The following is an 18,102-nucleotide window of genomic DNA, read 5'->3' as shown; positions in this document are numbered from 1 at the left end:
CCCCAAGCTGGCCAAAAGTCCCTGGGGGTCCAGCGGGGGTCCGGAACGACCTCCTGCAGTCGAATCGTTTTTCCGTACGGAAAATGGCGCCGGCCATACGCCGTATGGCCGGCGCCATTTTCCGTACGGAAAAACGATTCGCGGTAGGAGATCGTTCCGGACCCCCGCTGGATTTTTGGCAAGTCTTGTGGGGGTCAGGAGGCCCCCCCAAGCTGGCAAAAAGTCCCTGGGGGTCTGGGAGCGATCTCCTAATCTCCTGACGTCGGGGGACAAAAAAACAAAATGGCGCCGGCGCTACCTTTGACCTGTCATATGACAGGTCAAAGGTAGCGCCGGCGCCATTTCTACAACGCAAGGAGCCATTTCTACAACGCCGGCGCCATTTCTACAACGCAAGGAGGTCCGAGAGGGAAAGATCACACCGGGACCCTTCCTCTGGACCCCAGGTAATTTAAGGCATTTTGGGGGGGTTCGGGAGGGTGGGGGATTTATTTTAAAGGGTCGGGGTGGGTTTTAGGGTTGTTTTAGTGTGCCGGTTTTCCCGCCCTCCCCCTTCCCCTCCCCCTTCCCCTCCCCCTTCCCCCGATTTACGATTTTTTGACGATAAATCGGGGGAATTGTTATTGTATCGTGGCTCTAACGATTTTTGACGATTTAAAATATATCGGACGATATTTTAAATCGTCAAAAAACGATTCACATCCCTATTGGGGAAAGATGTTTTTTTTAAGTGATGAAATGTTTGTGCTAGCATGTAATACTATACCAGATCACAGTGAGGATGATATTCAAAGAGGTGGGCCTGGCCCAGTTTGGGATTTTACCAGGCAAATTCTTGAGTTTACAATTTCCTAGGCTACCAAATGGATGGATGTTAGTTTTTTTTGTTTTTAAATCTGGGTGAGTCTGGGGTCTGGGGCGTTTTAGGGATGTGAGCCGATTAGCATCAATATTGAGTGCTACCAGGCTAAACTTACATAGTTAGATCAGGACACTGTGAACTTTCTCCTAAAGTCAGCTGGGTACATTCAGAGGGGGAATTACGTGGTCCTGCTCAATATCCTTGCTAAACTGGATAACTTTCACCTGCTCGCTGCACTGCTCAGTATTGACCTTATTGACTATAATATTTTACCTCCTTTTTTGGAACTCCCTTTGATGTAATGGTACCTAACTGCAGATAATCTTTTGTAAAGCAGAATTTTGTAAGATCTGTGTGGGCAGTTTTATCCAAAAAGGAATATGATAGATTTTAGCAATGTCATGTCCTGGGACATGAGCTAGATCAAATAATCAGAAAAGCTGGAGATTCAGTCAAGAGGCAAGTGGATAGAAGAGAGGCAGCAGCACAAACCTCTAAGGTCCAAACAGCTGTTGAATTGTATATATATGTATTCAAGAAAGAGGTAGAGTCAGAATGGTGGCTGTGAGGGGAAAAGAGGCAGCCATAGGTAAGATAGGTGCAGACCGCCACCATCCTCCTTCGAGGTCCAAACTAGGCAGGCCGACTTACTGCAGGGTTGTACCCCATGGCCAACTGCATCTGATCACAAGTTCACTTATCTAGACTATTCTGAACTTTATACAACCTTGGAACATCAATCACTGAAATGGTTACTTGGGCTAGTCAGATATTTAGTGATCAGAAAGTGGGTAAATTAATGTATATACAATTTTATGATAAGTCTAGCTAGCATTGCCCAAAGTTGTAGACATCTAACATATACACCCGAAAGAAAACTCCTTAGTAAAAATCTCTTGAGTTTTTTTCAACAGATTGCAGTATGTTTAGAAATATTTTCCCAATTCTAGTGTCAATGTCCAGTAGTACATGTAAATTACTTTTTGAAACTATAATGGTGAATTAAGTAATTAATAAGTAATATATCTTTTTTTTACATTTTCTTTTGATTTCTAATATTCTTCAGATACAGTTGTGCTAAATTCTCTGTTTTTTATCCAATAGGTTGAACCCTTGATCCAGAAAGGCCATGAAAATCTTGTGCACCATATTTTATTGTATGAATGCGACCGGAGTTTGAACGATAGTGTGCTGGACTACAGCCATGAATGCTACCATCCAAACATGCCTGATGTCTTCCTCACATGTGAGACTGTTATTTTTGCTTGGGCCATTGGCGGAGAGGTAGGGCTAATGGTTATTTAGTCAGATTTTAACATAGAGCACAGTATTAGATTACTGATGAGAGATAATATATGGTTAACTAAACCTCTTGCTTAATTAATTAATTTATATACATTTATAGTTCACAAATTCCTAAAAATAATTTAGATCAAAGTGGATTACAAGTAACATTCATAATAACTAAAAGCAGAAAACATAAACAGTCACATAAAATGTAAAAAATGTACAATCATAAAATATACAAGACAGACATCAATTTAATTAAAAGCTTCATGAAAATACAATAAAAAGTTTAATATCCTTTTCCTCTCGCATATCAACTGGAAGTGCATTCCACAAAACTGGCCCTGCACAGGAAAAAGCCTGCACACATGAAATTTGCAGTTTTAACTGGTACAATAAAAGTATAACAAGTAATTGAAAGCCCAAGGAATGTAATGCCTGAGTAGTTAATATAGTTCTTATTCTTTTTTGTTTACAGATATGTTGCATTAAGCTGTGTTGGAAATAAATAAAAGCTCAATTTTGTGATTACACACGCAGCTTGCTACCAAACATATTTGAATGTGTTTTATAAAAAATGATGTGGCAAATTATGTTGAATTGTGTGCATTCATAGTGATTTTTACTTTTGGGTTTTATCGAGTCCCTAAAGTAGGACCCTAAGTTGGAAATGTGAGAACTATTTTAATTGTGATTTTAATATAATATATATGTGGAGATGTATGATTAATAAAGTATATTGTGAAATACTCAGGCACCAGTTATTTGTTTGTTAATCTGTTGATGGTGCCTGTTTGATATGCCTTCCTTTGTTATATTGTATTTGGTTTCAAAACATTACTCAAATTACAGGGATTATCTCCCTGCAATAATTTGTGAATGATTGAAAGTAATTTAAAATGAGCATACCATGCAATTGGAAGCCAATAAAGACAAACCAATGCAGGCATAATATGACCATGCAAAGTGTAATGCCCGTTAACATTCGTGCAGCCGCATGTGAACTTAAGGCAAACCCCCATATAGGGCATTGCAATAATCAAGCTGACCATATAACATGGTCTGCAGCACTGTTCTAAAGAGCTTCTGTGATAGAATACCTTTAAGTGGTTGTAATATCTTCAATTTGTAAAATGCTGCCTTAACAATATATTTTAAGTGAGCATACATATGTAGTTAGGAGTCTAGCATTGCTCCTAAATTTCTAGTTTCGAACCCTATCGGTAAACAAATAAATAGGCAATTATAGTGTTTTCTAAATTCATTTGTGGCATATGCTATTTGTTGAAGGGTTCCAGGGTAGGCTAACTCTTCTGATCAGGTGCAAAGTATAAGTTCCACATCAGGGCTTCTCTTTTCCTTTAAAATAGCAGGAAAAGGTTCCCTGGGAAACTCCTGCCAGGGTCTGTGTACTATTTTAATCTTGTCGATCATTGCTGCATGAGATAATGGGATTGGCAGTGTTTCACACATCAGATTCCTGATGCCTTTGAGAGATTCTGTAGATGTTGAATATGTAAAATCAGTTTTAAAATATGTCTCTACTCTGCCTGTCTATCTGTAAGCCCTGGGCTGATAGTCCTGGATAAAGGACCCAGGAGCCACATCTCAAACAAAGTCTCTTAGAGGCCAATATTTAGCACCATTTTGGCCTAGATTTTCTAAGCTTCCACGGCTTCCTGAATCACGCAGTAACGGGGGGGCGAAGCGAGGGGCGGCCCTGCGAAAGCCGGCAGCGATCGCACCTCTGTGGTGCAATCGCTGCCGGCTTTTGCACTCAATAGCACCATCATAAAAGGTGGTGCTATTGGGCGCGTTAGTGACAGCGAAAAGGGCCCTTACCTTTTCACCGTCAGCGAAGTCATCGCGGAGCCCGCCCTGACTCCTCCCCTTCCGGTGCGGACTCCGCCCCGATTTAGTGATCGCACGCGAATGACCCCCTTAGTCAGCTAAGTGGCGGTGACTGAATATCCAACTCCATTTGGTGGTTGATATTTAGCCGGATAAATACTTAACCGGATAAGTACTTATCCAGCAAAGTGGTGGGCAGGAAAAGTGCATTTTAGGGAGGAGTTATTTATCCGGTTAACTTAGCCAGATAAGTGCTGATATTTGAACTTAACTGGATAAGTTAGTCCTGCCCAATAATAGGTATAAATTATCCAGATATAACTTATCCAGCTAATTCGTGTTTTTTGGTGTATATTCAGCAGCATAGTCGTACTGCTGAATATCCCTTGTAAGTTAGCAGCATAAGAATTATCTGGCTAACATATTTATCTGGATTTGTTTTATTGAAGAGGTATTTGAAAAGAAAGAAGAAACCCAATGCTCGCAAAATTCCAGAATACAAATAATAACCATAAGAAAAAGCTCATTGTGCTGGGTAACTCAGTCATCAGAGGCACTAATTTGGGAACTCTTTTTAAGGAGAACACTATAGTTTAAAGCTTTCTGGGATCATCGGCCAGTAGAAATGCTATTCAAATAGTCAATGCAATCAAAGAAGAAAGCATTGACACTATAGTTGATATTATCTGGGAACCAACAACCTTGCTAGAAACAGCATCCAACTGGTAGAGAGAGAGACTTCCAGTCTCTGATGAAGCAGGTTAGTCACATGGCGAAGTCTATTGCCTTTTCAGAAGTCTTATGTGTTCTTGGAAAGGTGAAAGAAAGACTAAGCCGTGTACATAAATTCAACACATGACTCAAAATGTGGTGTAAGGAACCAAGTTTTGGATAAATTGGAGGCTGGGGCAAATTATAGAACAGAAAAGGACTCTTTGTCAAAGATGGCTTACATCTGTCTGTGGCAGGAAAAAGGATACTAAGTGATAAATTCAAATCCTATGCCATAAGGCATTTAAACTAAATGATGGGGGTGACAGAAAGACATTGAAATGTTACTCCCCCAAAAACAAAAAGAAAACCAAATACAAAAACAAAGGCAATGGGGGAAGAGGATAACAAAAGTCAGCTGAATAAGCAAAATTAAAGTCCAGGATAAGCAGTATACTGAACGAGAGACACTGGAAAGCTATGAGCAAGAATGCTCGTAGTCTGGGAAATAAAATCCCAGACCTGCAATTCCTAATGGTAGAGGTGGACTTGGACATTGTTGCTGTTATGGAGACATGGTTCATGATAGGGATACGGCCATACCGGGCAATAACTTGTTAAGGAAAGACAGAGAGGACAGAAAAGGAGGAGGGGTAGCTCTTTATGTCAAAAACAATTCCAAGGATCTGAACTGCAAGGAATAGGGGATAGAAACATTATGGGCCATCCTAAAAAAAAAAAAAAAGAGGATGGGTCATCCATTTTTACTGGAATGGTTTGCAGGTATCCAACTCAAACAGAAGAACTAGACAGACATCCAAAAGGTTGGAAGGAAGGGAGAAGTGTTGATTGTTGGAGATTTTAATTTGCCGGATGTAGACTGGAGGATCCTTTCTGCAGAATCTAACAGATACTGAGGGAGCTCAGAGATGTGCTGGTTGGTCCGCTGAATGACCTGTTCAATAGATCCCTGGAAACGGGAAAGGTGTCAGGAAACTGGAGAAGAGTGGTGGTGGTCCCACTTCACAAGAGTGGGAGCAGAGAGGAGGCTGGATACTACAGGCCGGTTAGCCTCACCTCAGTGGTGGGAAAATTAATGGTGACTGCTGAAAGAAAGGATAGTGAACAATCTACAATCTGGTGGGTTGCTCGATCTGAGACAGCATGGATTCAGCAGGGGAAGGTCCTGTCAGATGAATCTGATTGATTTCTTTGATTGGGTGACTAATTAGATCAGGGAGGAGCACTTGATGTGATTTACTTGAATTTTAGTAAAGTCTTTGATACAGTCCCACATAGAAGACCATAAATGAGAAGCTTGGGAGTGGGCACTTGGTATGGATTACTAACTGGTTGATGGATAGAAGACAGAGTGTGATGGTAAATGGAATCTACTTTGAAGAAAGAACAGTGCTAAATGGAGTGCAGCAGGCATCAGTGTTGGGGCCGGTTCTGTTCAATGTCTTTGTGAGCGACATTGTGGAAGGGATAGAAGCTAAAGTTTGTCTATTTATGGATGATACTAATATCTGGACACACCTGAAAGAGTGGAGAAAATGAAAAGTGATATAAGAAAGCTTGAAGACCGATCAAGGATTTGGCAGCTGGGATTCAGAGCCAAAAAGTGCAGAGGCATGCATCTGGGGTGCGGTAATCTGAAAGCACTGTATACGATGGGGTGCAGGGCTGCTGTGGTTGGAGCAGGAGAGAGACCTTGGGGTGATAGTATCTAGCAATCTAAAGATGGTAAAGCAATAGGACAAGGTGATAGCTAAAGCCAGAAGAATGCTGGGCTCCATAGAGAGAGGAATATCTAGTAAGAAAAAGGAAGTGATAATCCCCTTGTATAGGTCCTTGGTGAGGCCTCATCTGTAGTACTGTATTCAGTTCTGGAGACCGTATCTCAAAAGGGACAGAGACAGGATGGAGGCAGTCCAGAGAAGGGTGACCAAAATGGTGGGAAGTCTCCGTCAAATAACTTATGAGGAGAGGTTGACAGACCTAAATATGTATACACTGGAGGAGAGGAGGAGTAGGGGAGATATGATACAGACCTTCAGATACTTGAAAGTTTTTAATGATGCACAATCAACAACAAACCTTTTCCATAAGAAGGAAGCCTGCGTATAAATAAGAGAGAGAGAGAGAGCATTGTATGATTGAGAGAGACTGGTCAGAGAGGTGACGTGTGTATGTGTTAGAAAGACTGATCAGGGAGATGACTGGTATGTGTTTGTTTGTGTGTGTGTGTGTGAGTGAGAGAGAGAGAGAGAGAGACTGTTGGGGAGATGATTGGTTTGTGAGAGATAGAAACTGGTCCTGAGAGTGTGACTAAGAGAGAGAAGAGACTGGTTGTTGTCTCTCCAAGGAAAAGGAGTAGGAGAACTGCTGGAGAGGGTAGGTAAAGGTGGCTTTTTAAGTTCATTTTTCTTGATTGACTGCCATTTTAATTATTGGGTATTATGTGATGTGACTGCTGTATTGGTGTTTGGAGAATCTTTAATAATTTTTAAGAGTTTTTAATTGTTAGATGATGTTCTGTTCATCAGCTGTTTTGAAACATCTATTAGTATCGTTTTACAGTTATTTCTGTGTGGGAATCTTTAACAGCTTGGCTCTTTCTGTTTTCCTAATGGGAGGTGCATTGGTGTTTAGGGCCTGGTTTAATATTTGTAGTCTTGCCTTTTTATAGGTAGAGTTGTTCCATTTGAGTGCATGCCATAATGCAGGAGTAACTTTGTGCAAATTAGTTTGTGTACATTATTGCAGATCCTGGGACTATGTTAGGTGCTATATTTCTATTTCTATTTCTCCAGTTTTGTACTGCACGCAGAATGGCTTTTTTGGGTTTCCATTCCAGTTTCTGACTCCTTATTTATAATTTCCGTACTTGGGGAAGGTCAATCTTGTAGTATGACCTTACCAACATGTAGGCATGTAAAATACCTTACCTTATTTGTTGTGTTTTCTCAATAGGACATGCATTGGTGGTGAACTGCTGTCGTTTTATAAGTAGGGCTATTGCGCCTGGTAGTAGAGGGAGTTTGTGTTGCTGTTATTGAGAACACCAGAATATATATTTTTTGTATGGTGAGTTGTATGGGGAATGTTGTAGTTCTGCTTCATACCCATTACTGAGGGTCGGGGGGTGGGGTTAGCCCTGTGACTGTCATGTGTTCAGTGTGTCACGCATGTGGGAACTATTTATCAGGTGTGGCCCAACAGAAAAAAAGGTTGAGAACCACTGCCCTAGAGGATAGGAGAGAGAGAGAAGGTATGATAGAGATGTTTAAATATCTCAAAGGTTTCCATGCACAAGAGGTGAGTCTCTTGCAGTGGAAAGGAGGCTCTAGAAGAAGGGGTCATGGGATGAGGGGGATAGACTCAGGAGTAATCTTAGGAAATATTTCTTTACAGAGAGGGTAGTAGATGCATGGAACAGCCTCCTAGTGGAAGTAGTTGAGGCAAAAATGGTATCTGAATTCAAGAAAGCATGGGATAAATGCAGGGGATTTCTGAGTGATGGGAATTGTAAGCGCTAGATAAATTAAATGGCTGGACAGACTAGATGGGTCATATGGTCTTTTTCTGCCATCATATTTCTATTAGGGATGTGAATCGTTTTCCATATCGTCTTAACGATAGAAATCGTGTGGCAGGGCAAGAAAATCGTCTTAGGCACGATTTTTTAGTTAAAAAATCATTAAAAATCGTTTTTTCCGATTAGTGCGCACTGACTCGAGTTAGTGCGCACTAATGGGAGTTAGTGCGCACTAACTGGGAGTTAGTGCGCACTAACTGAAAATGATACAATTTGACACTTTTCAGGTCAGTTAAGGTCAGTTTAGGAATGAATATGTATTCCTATTGGCTGCCCTCTTATTTATTCATGTTACCAAGTTTCCTACTGACAGTATATGGGGGATGGGAAATGGAAACAGTTGGTAGCTTGACAAAACAAGTAATGTGATCAGTCAATGTGACTAGAACTTGTGCCCTAACCCTGATACCAGGGGTATTGTGATCTTCCTGCACACAGTGCCCTATCCCTATTAATACCAGGAGTGTTGTGATCTTCCTGCACACAGTGCCCTATCCCTAATACCAGGGGTGTTGTGATCTTCCTGCACACAGTGCCCTATTCCTGATACCGGGGGTGTTGTGATCTTCTTGCACACATCCCGATATCAGGGATAGGGCACTGCATGCAGGAAGATCACAACACTCCTGGTATTAATAGGGATAGGGCACTGCATGCAGGAAGATCACAACACTCCTGGTATTAATAGGGATAGGGCACTGCATGCAGGAAGATCACAACACCCCTGGTATCAGGGATAGGGCACTGTGTGCAGGAAGATCACAATACCCCGGAGGATTGAGGGTCAGGCAGCTCCCCCCTGTCTGTGAAGCCAGCCTCTCACTAGTAATGCAGGGAGGGAGCTGTCTCAGACTTCACCATCCTCCCCCCCCCCCTTACCCACACACCATTCACTAGCTGGGACATGGGGGAAGTCAGGAGTGAGAGTCAGGCAGCTCCCCCCTGTCTGTGAAGCCAGCCTCTCACTAGTAATGCAGGGAGGGAGCTGTCTCAGACTTCACCATCCACCCCCCCCCCCCCTCACCCACACACCATTCACTAGCTGGGACATGGGGGAAGTCAGGAGTGAGGGACAGGCAGCTCCCCCCTGTCTGTGAAGCCAGCCTCTCACTAGTAATGCAGGGAGGGAGCTGTCTCAGACTTCACCATCCTCCCCCCCCCCCCTCACCCACACACCATTCACTAGCTGGGACATGGGGGAAGTCAGGAGTGAGGGTCAGGCAGCTCCCCCCTGTCTGTGAAGCCAGCCTCTCACTAGTAATGCAGGGAGGGAGCTGTCTCAGACTTCACCATCCACCCCCCCCCCCCTCACCCACACACCATTCACTAGCTGGGACATGGGGGAAGTCAGGAGTGAGGGTCAGGCAGCTCCCCCCTGTCTGTGAAGCCAGCCTCTCACTAGTAATGCAGGGAGGGAGCTGTCTCAGACTTCACCATCCTCCCCCCCCCCCTCACCCACACACCATTCACTAGCTGGGACATGGGGGAAGTCAGGAGTGAGGGTCAGGCAGCTCCCCCCTGTCTGTGAAGCCAGCCTCTCACTAGTAATGCAGGGAGGGAGCTGTCTCAGACTTCACCATCCTCCCCCCCCCCCCCTCACCCACACACCATTCACTAGCTGGGACATGGGGGAAGTCAGGAGTGAGGGTCAGGCAGCTCCCCCCTGTCTGTGAAGCCAGCCTCTCACTAGTAATGCAGGGAGGGAGCTGTCTCAGACTTCACCATCCTCCCCCCCCCCCCTCACCCACACACCATTCACTAGCTGGGACATGGGGGAAGTCAGGAGTGAGGGTCATGCAGCTCCCCCATGTCTGTGAAGCCAGCCTCTCACTAGTAATGCAGGGAGGGAGCTGTCTCAGACTTCACCATCCTCCCCCCCCCCCCCTCACCCACACACCATTCACTAGCTGGGACATGGGGGAAGTCAGGAGTGAGGGACAGGCAGCTCCCCCCTGTCTGTGAAGCCAGCCTCTCACTAGTAATGCAGGGAGGGAGCTGTCTCAGACTTCACCATCCTCCCCCCCCCCCTCACCCACACACCATTCACTAGCTGGGACATGGGGGAAGTCAGGAGTGAGGGTCAGGCAGCTCCCCCCTGTCTGTGAAGCCAGCCTCTCACTAGTAATGCAGGGAGGGAGCTGTCTCAGACTTCACCATCCACCCCCCCCCCCCTCACCCACACACCATTCACTAGCTGGGACATGGGGGAAGTCAGGAGTGAGGGTCAGGCAGCTCCCCCCTGTCTGTGAAGCCAGCCTCTCACTAGTAATGCAGGGAGGGAGCTGTCTCAGACTTCACCATCCTCCCCCCCCCCCTCACCCACACACCATTCACTAGCTGGGACATGGGGGAAGTCAGGAGTGAGGGTCAGGCAGCTCCCCCCTGTCTGTGAAGCCAGCCTCTCACTAGTAATGCAGGGAGGGAGCTGTCTCAGACTTCACCATCCTCCCCCCCCCCCCCCCTCACCCACACACCATTCACTAGCTGGGACATGGGGGAAGTCAGGAGTGAGGGTCAGGCAGCTCCCCCCTGTCTGTGAAGCCAGCCTCTCACTAGTAATGCAGGGAGGGAGCTGTCTCAGACTTCACCATCCTCCCCCCCCCCCCTCACCCACACACCATTCACTAGCTGGGACATGGGGGAAGTCAGGAGTGAGGGTCATGCAGCTCCCCCATGTCTGTGAAGCCAGCCTCTCACTAGTAATGCAGGGAGGGAGCTGTCTCAGACTTCACCATCCTCCCCCCCCCCCCTCACCCACACACCATTCACTAGCTGGGACATGGGGGAAGTCAGGAGTGAGGGTCAGGCAACTCCCCCCTGTCTGTGAAGCCAGCCTCTCACTAGTAATGCAGGGAGGGAGCTGTCTCAGACTTCACCATCCTCCCCCCCCCCCCCCTCACCCACACACCATTCACTAGCTGGGACATGGGGGAAGTCAGGAGTGAGGGTCAGGCAGCTCCCCCCTGTCTGTGAAGCCAGCCTCTCACTAGTAATGCAGGGAGGGAGCTGTCTCAGACTTCACCATCCTCCCCCCCCCCCCCTCACCCACACACCATTCACTAGCTGGGACATGGGGGAAGTCAGGAGTGAGGGTCAGGCAGCTCCCCCCTGTCTGTGAAGCCAGCCTCTCACTAGTAATGCAGGGAGGGAGCTGTCTCAGACTGGTATCAGGGTTAGGGCACTGTGTGCAGGAAGATCACAACACTCCTGGTATTAATAGGGATAGGGCACTGTAAGAGATGACTGTAGTAGATTGAATAAAGATCTGATGTTTCTGCTCTCCTCACACCAAACAAAAACAACACACAAGCAGAGAAGCCCTTCTTACAAAGCTGAGCTAGTGAGTTAAGTAGGAGGAAAAGTAAACATACTGGTGCCAGTGTGGCTACTTAAAAAATACACTTACCAACAATCAATTACATATATTTGAACTGTGTACAGTTCCAGCCAGGACCACCTTTCTAAAATGCACAGTGATTGGCAAATTCAACATGCACTAGCATTTCAGGTGCCTGCTAACAAAAATAATAAACAAACAAGTTCTAGTCACGTGAGTGCTGATCATTACATTACTTTTTTGTCAAGCTTCCAACTGTTTCCATTTCACATCCCCCCAACCATATTGGTAACATCAATAGATAAGAGCACAGCCAGCCAATAGGAATACATACATACATATTCATTCCTAAGTGACCTTTACTGACCTGGGAAGTGTGAACACTTTGTTTCATTTTCTGTTGGTGTTCGTTAGTTTCCAGTTCCATTTCCCATCCCCCCAACCATCACCTCAGTGGTAACCTTGGTAATATCAATAGATAAGAGGGCAGCCAGCCAATAGGAACACATATTCATTCCTAACTGACCTTCAGTGACCTGGAAAGTGTTTATTTGTATCATTTTCAGTTAGTGCGCACTAAATCGAGTTAGTGCGCACTAACGGGGAGTTAGTGCGCACTAACTCGAGTTAGTGCGCACTAACACGATTTAACGATTTTTAACGATAAATCGTTAGAATTTCTATTGTATCGTGTTCTATAACGATTTAAGACGATATAAACATTATCGGACGATAATTTTAATCGTTGAAAAACGATTCACATCCCTAATTTCTATGTTTCTGTATGTGTATGTAGAGATCTTGCAAGATCTCTATCAGAAACCAGAAGGATTATTCTGTTGTTATGGGGGGAAGAGGGAATAGAAAAGTAGCGTGGGTGTGTAGCTCCCCCATGTGGGAGATTGAGAGTGTTGCGTTCCTAACCTATATAAACTCAGACCATGCTTTGCAAAATTCTTCAGATATATGCGCACAGCCTCCTGTGAGGGCTCTGAACTAAAACAAATTCCAGAAAAGTAACACGGTTCCAGTTCCATCTGGTTAAACTGAAATACAAGGAAATAAAAGTGACTTTTCTAAAGTCACACAGTGTTTTAACTTGAAACCCATGACTTGTTTTGCTACATAATTTGACAATTTAACCACTAACCCATACATCCTCATTTAACAGTTAACTGTCTATATTTCCCAATCTAGGGATTTACTTATCCTCCTCATGTTGGCCTATCAATTGGCACACCAGCAGACCCTAAGTACGTGCTTATGGAAATTCACTATGACAACCCATCATATCTAGAAGGTAAGCCAATTTTACTAATATAGCACACATTTCATAAATGTGAAACAAGTTAATACCAAAGAGATGCCTAATAAATGGTGTGGTGAGTGCAGCGTTGCTTAGCTGAGAGATTCAGGTCAGTGTGCTGGGACTTCCAAGCTGAGGGTGGGAAGCACTACATGCAGCTGTGGCCCTGGCACTAGGGAGATGCTGACTGCTGAACTGCCAGGACTCAGGGCATGAAGGTGGTGGAGTGTCTTATGTGAACTTTGCAGACTTGGGCCTGGCTCTGTCCTGGAATCTCTGAGTGCAGAGAGAAGTGCCACAGGGAAGGAGGAGGCAGGAGCGGGTCTAGAAAAAACAGATGTTCCTGGGCTGAGGGAGGCTGGAGCAGGGAAGTGATACGAGGCTCTGGAGGAGGGGGAATCATAAACTGAGAGCAGAGCTGAGCCTGCAAGGAAATCCAGTATGCTGAGGAGGGGTGCGGGTGCAGAGTAGTGAAGGGATGAGTGAAACAAGCCTTCAGAGGAGGGGAGCTGGATAAGGAGGGGTGAGGAAGAAACTCCTGGGGAGTGGAGGGATGGGAAGAGGAACTGGGAAGGGAGTAGGGTGGTGCATTCGTTTGAAATGACATCTCATTGGCATTGACTATATTATTTCATGTCGTTTTCAAAGCAAAATCTTAGAGAAAAGCACAACATTTTGTGTTTTTCCTTCTATTGTTTTTAGTGCCTACTATTCAGAAACAGTGCGTATTATTCCTAACATATGAAAAAAATAAATAAATTCATTGGGGAAAAACCTAGACAACATGGAAATTTGCCCCCAAATGACAAGGCACAAAATTATTTGGCCTGCAAATGTGTCTGGCTCATGTTTTACCTGCAACTCGCTGTCCAGCATAGACTGTTGAATGGTTTGCTGAAGGCCAGTGTTCAAAAGCGATGCAGCGGTCAGATTGCTTTCCAACCAGATATCTTACGATCATGTTTCTCCAGGTTTGAAGAGGCTGCACTGGCTCCCAGTTGCCCACTTTTGTCAATGTAAAACTCTGATGAGGGTTTTTAGAGTTTTACAGCTTTAATAGGGGAAGTCTCTCTTTTTTTTTTTGTTTTTTTTCATTTTATTTCTTTTTTCAGAGATTGGCTGTTTAGATACATTCCCACTAAAGCCTTGGACAGCATTTTGGAACCTCCAGCATGAAAGAAAATTAAACTGACTTAAGACCTGTGCATGCACTTTTTCAGGTTGTATGCCTGAGCTTTGGAATTAGTTACAAAAGCAGCACTCCTGTACAAAGCTTATGTTTTAGAAAACTGTTAAAGTCATGGCTTTCTTGCACAGGCCTTTGGTGAGCGCTGGTATACTAGGCGGGTTTCTCGGAGTGAGCCATAGTCAGTGTTTAAGACTGTTTTTAAAATTTTTTGCACAGTATGATGGCGTGTCAGGCCGAATGCTGTCAGAATTTGTTTATAATTGCGTCCAAGGGTGTTATTATCATTCTGTGTATTTATATTATGAAATAGTATGTATGTCTTTTGAATTGGGAAGGTAATGTTATGACTGTGCGAGACTTTACCCCGCATTTTCAAAGTGAACTTATGCTCATAACTTTGCTTTGAAAATTCCTGTGTAATCATGGGGCACCAGAGAGCAGCCTGGGAAATAATAAAGAAGTTCACTGTTCCTGATTAGAATGTGCTATACCTAAATAACCAGTAATAACTGTAGAGAACACAACAAATGTGGCAGGCAAAGGTGAGATTTTTTTTTTTTTATGTGCCTGCTAAAAAGATGCCTCTTTAACAAACATGCAAAAAAAAAAAAAGCATGCATACTAAGGAGTTAATTTTCAAAGGGTTCCGTGCGTAAAATTAGCATATATGTGTGTAAGTACCCTGTGTTCGTGTACAAGCTATTTTAGAAACATCAACAATATACGTGTATTTTCGGTTTCGCACACACATTTACCTGTACAAAAAAGGGATGGTCTGGGGCGTTGTAGGACAAGAGCAACGTGAGTAAGTTGCTATTTTGTAAGAGAATTATGCAAATTCATCAGGCACCTTATTTGCACAGTTTTACACCGGCTAATTATCTAGCTCGATTGATATCAGACTTGTCGGCTTTTTTTTTTTTTGGGGGGGGGAGTTCTGGGTGAAGTACTAGGAGGGTCGGTGAAGTGGAGACAGACTGGGTGAACTGGTGGCGATATCAGCAAACTGGTGATTTTCTATGTGTGAGCATATTTTAAAATATATCAAAGTAAATCAGGGGTTTGCCCGAATAAGTTATACTTTTTTGCATGTAAAATGTATTTGCATATGTTTTATAAAACAGACAAAGTATGTGCTTTCAATGCATTGCTGATATTCGTATGCACTGAAACATACTCGCATATGTTGGGGGTGGATATTTATTTATTGTATTTATTTATTTAGAAACTTGTAATTTATAACTTGTATTTTATAATCTGCAGAGACCAGATACGCAAATACAGGGCCACGCGGAGATCTTTAAAAGTTATCCTTTAAGTTGATAATTTTCAGCCAGTGTAATATGCGTAGGGCCCGAATATTTTACACTAATTTATAAAATGAAAGTATGCACATATTTCGCTTTAAAAAGATCCCAACAAAACTATATACACCCACCTGCTATTTGGTGTAGTTTTGCAGAGAGAATTTCTGCGTTAAGAGCTAATATTATAAGCACGTTTAGAATGGATAACTTATTGGCTAAATGTAGTCAGATAAATTATTCTAGATATTCAGTGGAATAAATGTCCCCCAGAATCTCCCCAATTACTTATCCAGCTACCTTCAGTCAGATACTTTAAACCTAACCAGCTTTCTTTTGAATATTACCGGTTAGGTTATAGTTATCTGGCCTCATGTGGCCTGATAACTTTAGGATAACTTTAGACTTAACTGGATGTCTTCAAACGAATATAGTTGGTTAAGTGGCCATGCTACGATTTTAAAAAATTACCTTGTGGTCCTAGTGCCCCAAAGCATGACCTCCCCTTCTTCAACCAATATGTCAACTAACGCTCTTCTAGGCTGAGCCTCGCCCAAACCCCTCTGACAGAATTGTGAAAATAATGGTGCTAGGGGTTAGGTGCCTACCTCCCCCCACCCACTTATTGGTTCGTCCTAATTTGGAAGCAATGACCCACCCTCTGCCTTCCTCCTTCCTCAGCCCTAACCCTTCCATCCTCCCGGTACCTTTGGCAAACTTATTCTTCTGCCAGTATTGTAGTAGGCTGATACTGGGCTCCTAGCTGGCGCTTTCTGTAGAGCTGTCACAACAACGCTGTTTTGTATGTGCCTGCTAAAGCCTTGCTTGTATTTTACGCATCTTAATTTAAATACAGGTATGTGCAAACTTGAGCATTTATAAGGTTCATGGGGAATGGCTTAGTGTGCATGCTAGGCTATTATTGCAGAGCACACTATTTCTATAGCATGTTAAATGCCTTAGCATGCATGCAAAGCTTTGTGCATAGTCTCTTATGTGTAAACTTGGACACTGGGGAGGGTAATTTTCAAAAGCAGGTAAAACTGAGTATTGCCCGTAGAAATGGGCTTTTATAAAATTGCCCACCTGATATGGGGATAAACTTATGTATGTGTGTTCTGTTCATGTGTAAGTGTACCCAGACTAAGGGGCCAATGCAAATAAAGTGCGCCCATCCTAGCACACAGTTTTACGTGTGGTTGTACGTGCGTTTTGGACGCACTAGACTATCACCTGATGCAGTGAGATTATCGCATCCAAAACGCACTCCTCACTTGTAAATCCCATGTAGACGAGGCTATTAGCTATTACCCTCCAAGGTAGAAAATTGCCGGGCGCCCTGTGCACACTTTGTAACACAGCAAATTTAACTCCGGCTGACATTGTCAATCCGCGAGTCAAGTGATAAATTAAAAATTACTGTCCTCTGTGGTTCCTCCAAACTAGTATCGTTGCACCACTATCATTGATGTTTCAAAATATAGGTGTAATATAATGGCTTGATGTAAAAAAGAAAACTTCTGGATGCATGCTTTGGACGCACGCTGTATACCCGCACTGTACACCCACAGTATACACAAACAACATGCAGACACAATAGCAACTGGTAAAATCAGCCTGAAGCCGGATGGAACAGATGCGTGCTCATTGCAATTCTGGGTGCCCAATGCATTTCAGCACTAGGGACGCACAATTTTTCCCTAGCTCGTCATTTTTAATGCAGCACCTCATTTTAATATCGTATCGGGTGCCCAGGGGATGCGGCTGTGCACGCATGAGGAAAACAGGTGCTCAGTACAAGCGCCTGCTTTAAGACGCTGCTTATTGCATCGGCCCCTCAGTGCAGACATTCCTGGGGGAGAAGCTGGGGAATTTTGGAACCTATGCACTTATGTCTGAAAATTCAAACAAGATGCATGTTAATTTCCCCCCTAAACTTACATACACTAAATAGCAGATGTGAGTGTGTGCAGGGTAGATTTGGTGGGATAATTTTCAAAACTGACTTATGCACATAAGTCTGCTTTGAAAATTGGTGTAACTTATGTGCAGATTTGCTGGCTATCTTATGTGCAATGTTACAAAATTACTTCCTAAAGGGGCAATAATAAAAAAAAAAAACAAAGTACACAGGCAAACATGTTCTCGCCTTCGTGCTATCTTTAGAAGGCTTCATGCAATGCAGGAGCCAAATATTTGTCCCAAGACCGTGCACCCCAGAGCTGGCTGAGTGTGTGTTTCTGGAGTGATTATATTTTATTTATTTTATTTATTTAAAATCTTTTCTATGCTGTCCTAGGTTATATATAGAAAAGCACATTGGGAGCCTGCTGGATTAAAGGTGCCATATAAAATCCTTTTGATTTGTATTACTAATTATGTGGAGCAATATATAACTCTGGTCTTTGTTAGCCTTCTCAGAGAACTCTTTTGCTGTCGTTACAGGTTTAATAGACAGCTCTGGAATACAGATGTTTTATACACCACATTTACGGAAGTACGATGCTGGTGTGATTGAGACGGGTATTTGGGTGAGCCTTTATCACATGATCCCACCAGGCATGCCTGAATACATCTCGGAGGGACACTGCACTTTGGAATGCCTGGAAGAGGTTGGCGCATCTGTTTTGTCTAGCATATATTTCCAAGGAATT

At 43.7% G+C, this 18,102-nt stretch overlaps 1 protein-coding gene across 1 annotated transcript in view; it reads left to right on the top strand.

The window, feature by feature from the left end:
- Window positions 1–18,102, top strand: part of MOXD1 (monooxygenase DBH like 1) — a 211,900-nt gene that overhangs the window by 136,122 nt on the left and 57,676 nt on the right. The window contains 3 exon segments of the mRNA XM_029594406.1: window positions 1,967–2,146; window positions 12,847–12,949; window positions 17,894–18,060. Coding sequence (XP_029450266.1) covers window positions 1,967–2,146; window positions 12,847–12,949; window positions 17,894–18,060 — 450 coding nt within the window.

This window comes from Rhinatrema bivittatum, chromosome 3 (genome assembly GCF_901001135.1).
Source record: "Rhinatrema bivittatum chromosome 3, aRhiBiv1.1, whole genome shotgun sequence".
Classification (NCBI taxonomy): domain Eukaryota; kingdom Metazoa; phylum Chordata; class Amphibia; order Gymnophiona; family Rhinatrematidae; genus Rhinatrema; species Rhinatrema bivittatum.
This window is presented reverse-complemented; position numbering and strand designations above follow the sequence as displayed.